General features: G+C 37.5%; 1 protein-coding gene across 1 annotated transcript in view; it reads left to right on the forward strand.

Annotated features, from left to right (window-relative positions):
* Positions 1–14,813, forward strand: part of brinp1 (bone morphogenetic protein/retinoic acid inducible neural-specific 1) — a 107,473-nt gene that overhangs the window by 22,693 nt on the left and 69,967 nt on the right. The window contains exon 2 of the mRNA XM_026173679.1: positions 4,382–4,649. Within this exon, the coding sequence (XP_026029464.1) occupies positions 4,432–4,649 (218 nt within the window). The 5' untranslated portion in view covers positions 4,382–4,431. The remainder of the gene's footprint in view (positions 1–4,381; positions 4,650–14,813) is intronic.

Raw genomic sequence — 14,813 nt, forward strand, 5'->3', positions numbered from 1 at the left:
CTCAGTTTTTTGGTGTTTTCACGAGGATGCTGGAAATCTACTAACAATCTGTAGTTCTGTCTGCATTGTTTTTGTCTGCCATTGTACCAGCTGTAGAGATACCAGATCAATAAACCAATTCAGAAGGCTGAAACTAGTATCTATCTATCTATCTATCTATCTATCTATCTATCTATCTATCTATCTATCTATCTATCTATCTATCTATCTATCTATCTATCTATCTATCTATCTATCTATCTATCTATCTATCTATTAGGGGTGGGGGAAAAATCGATACTGTGTAGTATCGTGATATTTTGTTTGCTAATGTTACAAAAAAGTTTTTGTGGACTGGAACATGCTCTGACTTCAGAGCATGTTGATCCTTTTTCTGAGCAAGAATCCTGACATTCCTTCACTGTCCAAATGTGTTTAACTTTTTTTTATGGCAGCAATGAACATGACAGTTTACTTATTTTCATTTAAGACATGTTTTATTTTAATTAAGTTTAAAACTTTTTTATTTAATGTAAAATTATATTTTGTTTTAATTTACTTTCAAATTCTTCAGTTGCTGAAGGGGCTGCATAGTTTTCACAAATTTCATAGTTCAGAATAGCTATAATTGTACCAGATAGTAAGTTGGACTAGACTGTAATACAAACCGTTCAGTTTTCAACAATAAAACTGACTGAAATGAGAGAAAGACTGAGTGTGAGACTTTGTTATTAGATAAAATGAATATTGATAAAGTTTACCTTTATGTACAGAATCTGAATATCGCAAAATATTTTTAAAAATTGCAATAATATCGTATCGTGCATTAAGTATTGTGATAATATCGTATCGTGGGATGTATGGTGATTCCCACCTCTACTATCTATCTACATCAAAATGTGGAGAATCGTTATGAGATGTTTGAAAAAAATCATCAGTGAGGCCATGATGTTTTATTTTCTCTTGTGGGTAATGTTTAAATACAGTCTAACATAATCCTAAAAGTAAGTTATTAGAGCCAGACCTCTGTGATGTATGACAACGTGCCATTTGTATTTTCTTGCCTTAAGGCTATCTCTGATATTTGTTCTCAAAATCCTCATATTCCCTCACAGAATTTAGTGCATGCAAATGCATCCAGTATCTCTCTGTCAATGAGGGACTGGATGGTTGACACCCCATCCAGTTGTTAAACCCTCCCTGTGGTTCTCTTCCAAATTATTTGGCTCTCCTTGTGATGACATTCATCGGTTTCCTACACTGAACAGTTCTCTTAGGACCTGGGTAATAGTGATTAACCAAGTATGTTATCTTCTCCCAAGCTAATTTAACATCACCGTCCTTAGTGGCTTATTTACTTTGATTTGCTCCTTGTGAATCAGCATTTCATGCACGTGAGCATAAGCGTGTTCATGGGAGAAATGTGGCAAATGCTCTCTGTAGCTTTCATATATAAACTGAAAGACTTTTAAACCTTCAAAAAAGAGTGTATCTGATTCCTAATCCCATCACATTTCCAGCTGTGCAGCTGGTTCACTGCACCACATGCCTCAGCCCCTCAAATACCACAAGTCCATCACCTTGCCCCATGTGGACATTGCTTTTCACCAATGAGCACTGATTCATGAAGGTGCGGCCCTCACATTTTAAAGGCTTCACACAGTCAATGCGTAAACTATTATTTTAACACAGTACTACTAATAAAAAGCATCGTAAAAAATTTAATATAAATTGACCGACTATACATAGTTACTCAGCATTTAGTATAACCACTTACTCGTGCTCGGTCGAGACTCAGTTTTATCAGGTACATTTTGGTACAGAGTGTGAAAATGTTCAGATGGGAAACTCACAAAGCCAGCAGGAAAAAAATCTGTCGTGAGATAATTTTTTTTGGCAGTACAAGAGAGACAGCCATCTACGTATGAATAAACCTGACTGAGGATTTACTCTGTCAGGTGGCCATATGAATGTAAATGCGCTCACTAAGAGGTTTCAGACTAATGCTCCAGGTGGTGGAAATGACAGAGTACTGGGTCAGCTGTAGACATGGTTTTTATGGTAGTGCAACTGCTAAGAGCACAAAGTAACTAAATCAAGTGTTGCAGTAAGTCAGTAAGTAATAGTGAGAAAGACGACCAGTTAGTCATTAATATAATAAATAGGCACATAAGGACGTGTAAGGTGAATTCTGTACATGAAGAAGATGTATATTTTTACTGTACAGTGATCCTGTGATTCTTCATAAATCCTCAACAAATTATGCTTGCTGTGTTTGGTGTATGTAACATATACATACACATGTATGAAATGTTATATGTATATACAGTATACAGAAAATACACATGCTATACAGTATGGAATATTCCTATTAACTACATAATAGTAATATTACTTTCTACCAATTTTCAATTTAGTCGCATTTTGATTCATTCATGACCAGAATATATAATTAATTCTAATTAAATAATTAGTAATAAATTAAAACTTTAAAACGTCCATGAGCGTTATGCACAGAGCCGTCACAGCAGGTCAGCCTTTATCTGAAAACCACTATCCCAGCTACTTTACAGGAGAAATATCCACTGATTTTATGTATATGAATAACTCAAAAGCAAACACATTTGTGAAGGAAGCAATGCACTCTCCAACCATAGTAATGTACACAAAGAGCTACGCACAAACTTTCATGAAAATGCATCATGCAAACAGCATTTGTCTCTACATTAGCAATTAAAAATGGAGAAACTTTGATTTGTCATTTCCATTATTTATTGGCCTGTTGTACTGGATGTGCATGTAGTTCTCAGATAACAATATAACTCATAACTCATTAAAGAATTGTTATTAATTATAAAGTAGACTGCTGTATGCAGACAGCACTCCTATAAACCGTTTAAAAAATTTAATTTATATATTAAAAAAAAAATCTCACATTTTCTTTTGACATGGCATTACAAAAATGCTCACTGCTCATTTTAGCACAATCACAAAAGTATTAATCCCTGGTCAGTATTTCCTCTCTCTGTCTCATTATATTGTTTCATTCTGACAGCCAAGCTCAAATTAGTCTAACGTAATTAACATAAAACATGACTGCTATTAAAGCGGGAATAAAGTGTTATTGGAGGAAAGTTGAAATTTCATTACAATCAGCTTATACTTCAAATATGGCAGTGTGATTATTGCTAGTTATATAAGTTGATATTCAAATGATCTCTGATTCTTCCAAGTATTTTTGCAAGGAGATGAAACATTGTTTAAATAATAAAAAATATAGAATTAATTTAACTGACGTGCTAATTTGAGCCATGACATGACAGAAGAAAAAGAAATATAATAATAATAATTAAAAAAAAGAAAAAACCTTCCCCATCCATATACTATGATTAGTTTAACTTTGGCAATCAAGCAGTTCATCATGTATTTAACTGGAAAAGATTAGGCCCATTAAATTTTCCCTGCTCTTTTATGATGTGTTATTGTGTAATAAACCATGAAGGGAGGGGAAATTTTTGCATAGAGTAGCACTTAATAGCACACTGTTGCTCCACGGCCAGGGGCCAGAGTTCTTAAATGCAATTACTGATGAAAATCTTTTTTTTTCTTATCGGAAACTGCAAGGCATAATTTCAGTGTCAAATAGATATTTTCATTCAAAAGCACAAGGAGTACAAAGAGAAAATGAATAATTTTTAATGTCCAAAATTTTTTTTCCACTTTTAATTTAACAGTATTTAAGTATTAAACTGGGTTAGTAATGCTATAGCATGCACATGTTATGTATATGCTTCCCAATGAGAGGCAGGTTTCTGGCTGGTGCTTTTAGATGAACTTTTCCTATTGATTCTTTTGCTTTTATTGTGTATTGTTTGTGACATATTTACAGAACAACATTATATGTAATAATAAGATTTGTGTGATGACAAAAGCAGTGGTCTAACTGAAAGTTTCTTCTGGTAATAACTGCCACCATTGGTCAAAGGGAGATGTTGATCTTGCATGTTAGTGGATGAGTGTCATAACAAGTCATAAAGTTGCCTCTAACCCTGTCAGAAATTATAATGATAGCTATTACATAACTGGAGAAAGTGTTAATAAAAAACAAAAACAAAAAACAGTCTATGTATGAAGAGGCAGAATGTGCATGTTTTCCTAAGAACAAAGAAAAAAAAAATCCAGACATGGAGGGGGCGCAAAGCTAAGAAAGAGCAGAAAATAAATATACACCATGTCACAGTGAAGTGACAATGACAAGGGCACTGTCTTATTTGTTCGGTACAAGACAATTAACCTAACTCTATGACATCTTCTTGTACCGCTAAAATAGACTTTGTCATGTAACAACTCTCTTTCTCTGCATCTCCTTCCCCCCCTTCCCTCTGCTCTTCTCTCCCATCAGGTCTCCACATAATGGAGCGAGAATGAACAGAGAGCGGCTTAAAAAAAAGCATGAACTGGAGGTTTATTGAGGTCATCTGCTTCCTGTTTATATGGGACCATATAACAGTTCAGTCTTCCCGCCAGGATCCGTTGGCCACTGAACAACATGTCACCAAGCAATATGACTGGCTCATCTCTGACCGCGGACCTTTCCACCACTCTCGGAGTTATCTGTCCTTTGTGGAAAGATTCCGCCAAGGATTTACGACTAGATATAAAATTTATAGGTGAGTTCACTTTCAGCCTGTGTACTGATGCCACTCATGCTTTTTAGGGGAATGTCTTTTTACGGCTTTGCTATTTTCAGATTTTGAGATTTTAGTTGCAAAAAGCTGAACTCTGTACATCTTTAACCCATTAAGTGTACTTTTTTATATTTAGATGCAGCCAGTCTCACCCCCGTGAAATTGTTTTATTATATTAATGAAGTGCGGATAAGACTCCTTGCTTTAGCTTGCTACTGTAGACCAATACACTGTAGACAACAGAGTAGGTTTTTAATGTTGAAGCAGTATTCTTAAAATGACTTTCGTGCTAAGACACCAAAAAAGTCAAGAGAATGGAGTCAGTCAGCTATCAGTTTCTGGTGAATTTTTATTTTAATTTTCAATGTAATTTATTTTAATTTTATTTACATACCACTGAATCACAGCAACAGTTGTCTCAAGGGGCTTTTTATTGTAAAGCAAAGACCCTACAATAACATAGGCAAAACTTGGCATTTACATCCAGTCTGTTTGTCCTGTCATCCTCCTTTCACCGCAAACCGAATGCAGTATATGATTGGCCGTCCCTGAGCAAGATCCTAGCAGAAGCTTCTTCCTGTTAAAAGGGAGTTTTTCCTTCCCATCATCACCAAGTTTTTACTGACAGGGGGTCATCTGAATGTTGGTTTTTTTCTATAATATATTTAGGTCTTTGCGTTAAGAAATAAAGGGTCATGAGGTTACTGTTGAATTGAATTGAATTGAATCACATGGTGATTAATTGTGATAAATCATTAGAAATTGTAAATTTGTTGTCATCTACATATATAGGAATACCAACTGGGTTGGAATTGATATTTTAAAATTAGTCCATCAACATACTGCACAACTATTCCTAAAATTAGTTTATTTATCATTAAGTCAATTTTTGGGGTCTGTGGGATAAAAAGAAAAAATGCAGCCACATATACAAAATAATATAAAAATAATAATAAAAGAAGAAAAAAAGATACAAATTAAAGCTAATATATTTCAATATTACTTCACCTGTAGTGATTCAGTTACATACAGTGGGGCAAAAAAGTATTTAGTCAGTCACCGATTGTGCAAGTTCCCCCACCTAAAATGATGACAGAGGTCAGTAATTTGCACCAGAGGTACACTTCAACTGTGAGAGACAGAATGTGAAAAAAAAATCCATGAATCCACATGGTAGGATTTGTAAAGAATTTATTCGTAAATCAGGGTGGAAAATAAGTATTTGGTCAATAACAGAAATACAACTCAATACTTTGTAACATAACCTTTGTTGGCAATAACAGAGGTCTGGTGCAGGTCTACAATACTTTTCCTGGTGTCCTTCGAAAGCTCTTTGGTCTTGGCCATGGCGGAGTTTGGAGTCTGACTGTTTGAGGCTGTGGACAGGTGTCTTTTATACAGATGATGAGTTCAAACTGGTGCCATTCATACAGGTAACGAGTGGGGGACAGAAAAGCCTCTTACAGAAGACGTTACAGGTCTGTGAGAGCCAGAGATTTTCCTTGTTTGAGGTGACCAAATACTTATTTTCCACCCTAATTTACGAATAAATTCTTTACAAATCCTACCATGTGGATTCATGGATTTTTTTTTCACATTCTGTCTCTCACAGTTGAAGTGTACCTCTGGTGCAAATTACTGACCTCTGTCATCATTTTAAGTGGGGGAACTTGCACAATCGGTGGCTGACTAAATACTTTTTTGCCCCACTGTACCTAGAACCTTCAAGGACGTTATTTTGACCCCACAGAAATTAATTTAAAACAGCAATTGTGGCATGCCAAACTGCTTAGCAACATATATTGCTTACTCATAAACTTACAAGACTGTGCGAAGTGTATATCTAGAGAAAAGAAGAATAATTACTGCAGGGCAAAACAGGTCACCGATGGGATGTTGAGCTGGGTCAGAGTGGGGGTGCGCGTGACGGTACACATGGAGAACCTGGCAAGTTACCGGCTGTGCAGAGCAGCAGGGGAACTGTAGCTGAACTGAGCAGAGAGTCCAGAGTGTGGAGTACTAATCCTAGGAAATAAAGAGTGAAATCCAGAGCAGAGCAGCCGAATCGGATGGGTTTCAGCCTGATGAGCCTGGCTGAGGAGGGGTGTGGATTGAGCAGTGTGGACAGTGGATGACAGAGATGCAGGTCAGGTAAAGTAGAGGCAGATGTGAATGGTGTGATAAACTTTGACTGCTGTACTTTTACAGTAACTCTGTGATTATTTTTTAAATGTAGGCAATGGCTGGTTCAGTCTGTTTCACAGTGAGCACTTTTTTTAATTTTAATGTAACTAATACCACCTGTGTCGCAAAAATAATCTTTTAGGTTTTCCATACTGTTCTCCTGCAATAGTGAAATTATTGTGTGATGTTGCGAGCCATTTTTATTAGTAAATTGAAATACAAGTTTTTAACTTTATGATAATCGAAATAATTTATAAAACTGGTAAAATAAAAACCTCCAATGATTTTTTAATCCCCTGATAAATTTGTAAGCATGCTCATTTACAAAAAGTGAACAGTTTCTATTTTTTATTGTAGTTTCATTTCAATTGAGACAGACAGAACATCAACCAAAAACCCAGACAAAACGCTCCATAAACATTATGAATAGATTGGCATGTCATTGAGCGAAGTAAGTATTTGATCCCCTTCAAACCAGACAGATTTCTGGCTCCAACAGATTGGCCGTGTGCCCGTGTGATAAACAGATCACAAAGAATCAGTCAAATACAGATACTCATCATCTTGATTCATAACTCATTATGTCCATAAAAGAAAACCTGTCAACAGATTCAGTTTCTTACATTACAACCTCTCCACCACCAGAGACCAGTCAAAGGATGTCGGAGACAAGACCGTAGACCTGCACATGGCTGTAATGTGCTCAAAGACAGCAAAAAGCTTGTTGAGAATTAGAAATAAAATGACCGTCAATCACCTTCATTCTGGAGCTCCATTCAAGGTCTTGCTTCATGGGGTGAGGATGATCATGAGAATGTGAGAAAGGTGTTGGATTATCCCAGAACTACATAACACATAACACCATAATTAGTTGAAATCTTGCAAAGTCCACAAGGTCCCTCTGCTCAAGAAGGCACATGTACAGGCCTGTCTTATGCTTGCCAGTGAACATCTAAATGATTCAGAAAAGGGCTGGGATAAAATGGTGCAGTCAGATGAAACCAAAACTGAGCTCTTTTGCTTGAACTTGAACCGCCATGTTGGGAGGAAGAGACATGCTTAATTTGACCCAAAGAATACTATCCTTCACAGTCAAGCACAAATGTGGAAACCTTATGCTGTTTTTCTTATAAGGGTATAGGACAACTTTATTGCATTGAGAGGCCAATGGATGGGGCCATCTACCATAAAATCCTGGATGACAAACCTATTTCTCTCAGCCAGAACACAAAAGGAGGGTGTGAAAGCTTGAAGTTGACAAGGGGCAGCCAAAAAGCTAAAGGGAGAGTTTTGAGAGTATCAAAAAGAGGAATGGGCCAAAATCCCTCCTGAGATATGTGCAAACCTGGTGACAAACTATAAGAAATGGCTTACTGCTTTGCTTGCCAGCAAGGGTTTCTCCAAAAAGTACTAAGCTATGTTTTCTTAAAGACCAAATACTTATTTCACTAAATAACGTGCAAATTAATTTATAATTTTTATGTAATGTGCTTTTTCTGGATTTGTGGTTAATACTTTGCCTCTCACTAGTAAAGTGAAACTGCCATAAAAATTGGAGACTGTTCATGTCTTTGTAAGTGGGCAAACTAACAAATTCGGTAGGGGAATAATGAATCATTTTCCCCGTTATATTTAGTCGAATCTTGTTCATAATTAGAGAAATATCAGCTCAATTTCTTCAACTTCTTGTTTAACTGCAAAAATATTTAACTGCAAGAGGACATAGGTGCTTGGCAAGCTTGCTTTAAATAGGAATATAACAACTAGTTGGCAGCCAGGTCAAGTCCCCTATTGCAAAGACTTATGTCACAGATGAGCTGGACTCATCGATTGTCTGATAGATCTGTCTGTGTTTATGAATTAGATGGTCATTATTTGCTGCATTTACCCTCAGTTAGACCGCAGCCGTTTGGAGACAAGATGCCTCAGACAAAGGTGACTTAGGCAATCACCTTGCGATCAAAAGCGATCACCCAGAAATTAAGGGTGTTGCATACTTAACCTCGTGGCGAGGGTACAGCGTGGACTAGTTGCCAATCTGTCCCAGGACCTCAGCAATTCCAGCAATTCTGTAAACAACCACTAATTTTTCAAACTCTCACGAATGTTAATATTCTATTTTTATTCTAGTTTGACTGAGCAATTAGGCCCACAAAAATGTGTTATTCACTCGATTAAATTAAACTCATTGCACTGCAGTTCACTTTGATTCAGCCCAGTTCAAATCAGTTCAGTTCAATTAAATATTAATTTTGCACCACTTACTTATTTATGCCCAAATCATAGAGTTTGACATTCATTAGTTGCAACATAATCCATAACATGCAACATACATTCTGTTGCTTTACATCGCCAGCCTCCTCAGTGCTCACACAAAGAAGCAAAAGTACAAAAATCGGATGGCTTAAATCTATCTTTCTCAGAATGATGTGCTTTGATTTCCTATCATCCCCCTACAGTCTGCTAAGTCGGAATTATAGAAAGACTGCAAACAGAGTAAGAGAATCATTTGCCTCATTCTTTGGCAGTTCTTTCACAGACTTGCTTGTCTTGCTTTCCTTCGTCTCACTTGGTAACTTGCCACAGCCCTTGGTCCCCACTGACTTTCACTCCTTGATATTGTCACATGAACGGTAAACAATGCATTTGCATAATGCGTAACTTGACAGAGCAGGATGTTGCACAGAGACATGAATCTCAGAGGCAAAACTTCAGAAGCTGCTTTCCGCAGACACTGTACAGCCGTCGAGTCCTGTCTGTGATGCTGCAGTGATTTATTAAAACAGAGTGTGTGTATGTACGTCAGGTGCTTCTGGGACTATTGGTGGGCCCAGGTGGTTCCTGTTGTTTTTCACACTTAACAAACCATTAGTGGCATCAAATTCAGCCATGAGTTCTAGATATCCCCTTCATCATGACAAGTCAATTAAACCTAAAGTATGAAAAAATGATGTGTTTCTCATTAAAACAATCAACTATCCATACCTATACGAGGCATCTGTAACAATTCAAACTTTGATAGATCTTTTTTATTTCCGTCTGACATTTAAATGATCTTGTGATGCCTATTAGTGTACAAAAATGAGAAATACTTCTAGGCACAGCATATACATTTTGCAAAAAAAACCAACCCCAAAGTATCTAAGAGGAATGCATGAAATTGTTGCCAAAGGTCAAGAGCTTTAAATCATTCCAACCTCGACCTTCAGATAATTTCAGTGATTAGCGCATCTTCAACCAGGAAGGTGGAGTGACATCGACTGATGTAGTGTTTGTTTGGAATGAAATCATACATAGCCTTGGTCCTGCTTGGCACATGATTGCCCAGGCGTGCTCTGCTCTAACAACCAATGAGGACTGAATCGCTTTGTAAATTTCCCCGGGGACTTTCTCTGCCTCAACAATTTAGTGGTGGAAAGTGGTTGAATCAGATTTGCAGAGAGACAAAGCATCCATTCCTTTCGGGTTCACTTATCAAGAGAGATTACCCCGGAGGCACGCGGTGTGGACAATGCCAACCTGATCAGCAACAAACAAATCTCCCCCATCTTTAATAACATGGGCAGTGTGCCTAATTTGAAGGATAAACACGGAATTAGAAGGTTCCAGCCCTGCGTCTAGTGCTCTGAAAAGGTCATTGCCGCTTCAAGGGGAGAGACACACACACCGGAAGGCACCAATTATCTGCTCCCTCTAGACTTATGTGTCTTAAAGAAATTATTGGAGTGTTCTTTGTATGAGTAATTGTCGCCACCCTCTCCCTGCTGATTGCAGTCTTTAAACAGAATCTTACTCTTTGTCATATATATTTCCTTTATTGTATTTTGGTCAAAAAAGCCACTTTAACTGCTGGCTGCATACAGTTTTTTATATCAGAGCTCAGCTGAATAAGGTGTTAGTGGTGAAATTCGATGGCCTGTTTTGCTCACACTAGCATCACTCGTGCTCCTGCTTGTACTCTATTATAGGGTCGAATGTGTTTCAGATGATGCGTGTTCTCTGTCTGGTCTTTGTTCGCAGAGCTCAATCTCAGGTTCTTGCGTGTTTGGGAAAAAAAATCCAATATAAATGCAAATCTGGTAGCCATTAATGCATTTTAAAGGCCTCAAATCAGCATTGCACTGTAATCAAAGAAGCAGGATGAGGGTTGTTATTTAGAATAAAAAATATTTATTAAAATGCATGGCTTTCATAGATTGTACTCTGAAAAGCTGTGCAGGATGAATAGAGAGGTCTGATAGAGCTTCTCTTGTCACTAAGTCAGAGCTCAGCAACCCTCAAAATGTATCCAAGGATCCGATCAAAATCCTGCAATGACCTGCGAAAATATTATGCTAAATTAAATTAAAATCTCATAACAAAAGAAGTTCAATCTTTGGACTTTGATTCAAAAATGTTGAACACAAGTATTATAACTTATTTCACAAAGGAAATTTAGGTTTTCTTTGTTGCACTCCTCTGTTGTACTCTGTCTCTATACTGACTTAGTAAAGCCTTTTGAAAAAAACACTATAAAACCCACTTTCACTGTACTTTCGTCCCTTCCAGCCCTGCATCTGTCTCATCATCATCGGTCAAAGCTCTATTTAAGAAATGTCCTGCTCAGTCAGATTGAATCTTAATCAAACTTGCTTTCGGCTGCCTACAAAGTCTGCGCAATACCCTATTGAGTGAGTGTCTAAAGAATTTACAGCTTGTTGGTGGGCACCTAAACCAGTAGTGAGAATGCCTCTGAAGCACATTATCTCCTGTTGTGTGCTACATGTGAAAAGGTCAACTTCAAACAGTGTCCTGACCTGATTTTTTCGACATTGTCCAAAGTTGTGTGCTTGGGTTCATGTGAAAACATGAAAGTATTTGCCTCTTATTGCAAGTGTTTTTCCTTTGTTCCTTAATTCATGAGATTCTTGACTGTTAAGATAATCCAGCAGTAAAAGCTGCTTGTAAATCTGGACATCTGGACAAACCACCAGCATCTGGTAGACGTAGCAATTCTTCTCTTTTCCTTACCTGTGGCAGCAGGAGCTCAATGGCAATAATTTCCCAGAGATCCTCATGCTTTCCAAGTTGGAAATTTGGTTTGGAGAACTACTTGCGCCAAAGTGTCATAGCTACATGTGTGATTTCCTCACCGAGTCTCATTTCCCTTTTGGCGACTCATTACACATATTTTGACTGTTCCGAGACAATATTACGTGCTGTGCACTCCAAATGGCATTATTATTTTCCATGCTTTGTTTTTGTTACGGAGCTGCAGCATTCTCATGTTACTGTGGCAATTAGACAAACACACATCTCCACAGTGAGTCTGCAACAACACTTTGACTACAAGGTCGTACAGAAATATGACAAAATTTCCCACTAAAGCATTTGTCCATCATACTGTATGAAACTCTTTCTACAAAAGCAGATAAATAGTTTGAGGAATCTCAGAGAGCTGACTGCTGAGTGAAAAAATGTTATTGAATTATACGAGGTCTAATGTCAGGTCACTAATGGTTTACTAATCCTAGCTAATAACATAAGGATACACATTTAATGATATGAGTAGTTTGGAGCTCAACTGTGTTATCATTAAATATCATGTATTTCACCATACCAAACATAACAACTAAAAAGAATTTGCACTGAGCCATGATCACCATCATAGCTTGTTTTTGTTTGGCTTTTTTCTTCTTTTTTTCAAGTTTATGTTCCCCAGTTTGGCTAGTTTGATTTAGGGTTTTTGCAACCACGATAGGCTTTTATTTAATTAAATTTACCAAGAATACTTCTCAAAGGAAATTTCCTTCATGGTGTTAATTATTCCTAAATGTAATCAGTTTTTAGACGACCACTTGATCAGCACTAAAATGAATAATCTGCTATTCTAATTTGCATGTCCAAACTCATTTTCCTCCGTTTCTAAAATTAAACAGTTCATCAAACAGAAAGCTCTGAATCTCGGACCACACTCCCACCCCTACGTTTTTTTCTTCCAATTGCAATATCTTAACATTTGTACATTTTAAAAGGAAAACTTAACTCATACATCAAGAGTGAATATTTAAATGTGCTGATATGTACCTCATTTGTTTTTTAAAAAGATATAAAGGTGTTACATTTGTCCGACTCAGGTTTCGAATTAGTTTGGATGAGCCATCTGTAATTGGATAGAGTGAGCAAAGGAGGATTTGATGTAGTCGGCAGATTTGCTGAGAGAGGCTGCAGAAATGTTTAATTCAGCATGCTGTAGCCAAAGGAAGTGATGGAGGGAGGCAGACGGGAAGTCAGGAAGGATGAAACAGACTGAAGAAAGAGGACAGAGACATTGAGGGTCTGGATTGCCATTAGGCAGGGAGACAGGAAGGTGCTAAAAGTGTGTGATAAAGAAAATGTATATAAGTGTTAGAGACACTGAAGGGGATCCGCTGAGTTCAGTATCAAAACAAGGAAGAGGGGAGCAGACAGGTAAACTGGCAGTGAGGTCATAGTCAAGGTGAGGATGAACACAGACGCACTGGAGTGGTTCAGATGACTCACAAATACCATGAAGCAAAGTGCAGCACTCAAAAAAACAAAAACAAAAAACCCCAACAACAACCAAAGCCTACATTATTAACACATTCTCTGCATCTAATCATGGTTCTACTTAGAAAATGATGGGTTTTTCTTCTGCCAAAATTTTTTAAACTTACATTCACTTAGACACAGATTCTGTGGACCAGGAGAAAATTGCGTAGAGTTTCGGCTATCTCTATTCATCCATGCACTTCTCTACCAATACACGTACACTTCTTTCATGTAACTGCTACTCATTTATTGTTTTTAGCTGTGAGGCAGTGACAGAGACCGTCTAATAATGACACACTGTGTGCGCAGACAGAATGAATGTAATGAGAAAACATAATAAGATAAATAACAATGCCACCTGCAATATGAAGCAAAAAGAGAGCTTAGTGTTGTTTTTTTTCTGTTAATCAACAATTGAACAGCACTATATTGCACCTTTGCAGTATTATTGTGTACAGTCTGAAGCCGTATGTCACCTGTTCTATTGTATTGTCATTGAGCAGAACACAGTAAAAGTGCATCCAGGTGGCCTCAAGGTTTAAGATGCTGACCATGTAATGTCCCCAAGTCCAGCCATGGATTCCACTTGCAAGTCATCTCTCACTTTCTGACAGCTCTCCACAGTTGGCTGCCTACGTTAAAAAAAAAAAAAAAATCACAGATAAATGCTGTAATGTATATATAAATATTTCACATTTCCTAGTGATGCTTTAGTGATTGAGCAAATTAGATGACTCACAAACATGTTGTCACCAAAAGGATTTTGGCTGCCTTCTCGTGCTTTGGCAGCATACACGAATTCCCATTTGCTGACTGAAGCAGTAACGACTTCCAGCACTTGGATTTCAAGCACTCGTCTCAGCCAATCAGGCAAGCTGAAAATCCAGCACTGCTAAAATCTCTCGAGTTGCCATTATCACTGTTGTGCATCGAATGAGCAATTATTTTCTTTTTAAAACTTCTTTTGAAAAACTTTTACGTGACAGACACACTGGAAGCGTTGTTTACTGTGGGGCACAGAAAATATCAGTTTAACTTTAATCTGTTTTTATTCCCTCTACTCTAATCTGTTTCTTTTATACACACTTGGAAGACACAAAAACACACATACACACACAACACAAAGTCATCTTGGGGCTATTGCAATTACAATCACTGGAGTACTGCAGAAACTGGGCGTTGATCTGCATTTTTCAGCTTTATATAGGTTTGGGAAAATCAACAGGAGCTGATCTGGGGAGGGACTTTATGCCACTTTCCTTCTCCAACCTAGTGGTAAAAAGCCCCCGCTGTGGGATGACTTAATTACTGGCTAGGAAGGGATGGTAATTAGAGGAGAAACAGGAGGCTAGAAGAAACTGTCAGGGTTAAGTACTGACTAATTCACTGTGTGGGACGCCTGTGCCCCTC

This window comes from Astatotilapia calliptera, chromosome 7 (assembly GCF_900246225.1).
Source record: "Astatotilapia calliptera chromosome 7, fAstCal1.2, whole genome shotgun sequence".
NCBI classification, from domain to species: Eukaryota; Metazoa; Chordata; class Actinopteri; order Cichliformes; family Cichlidae; genus Astatotilapia; species Astatotilapia calliptera.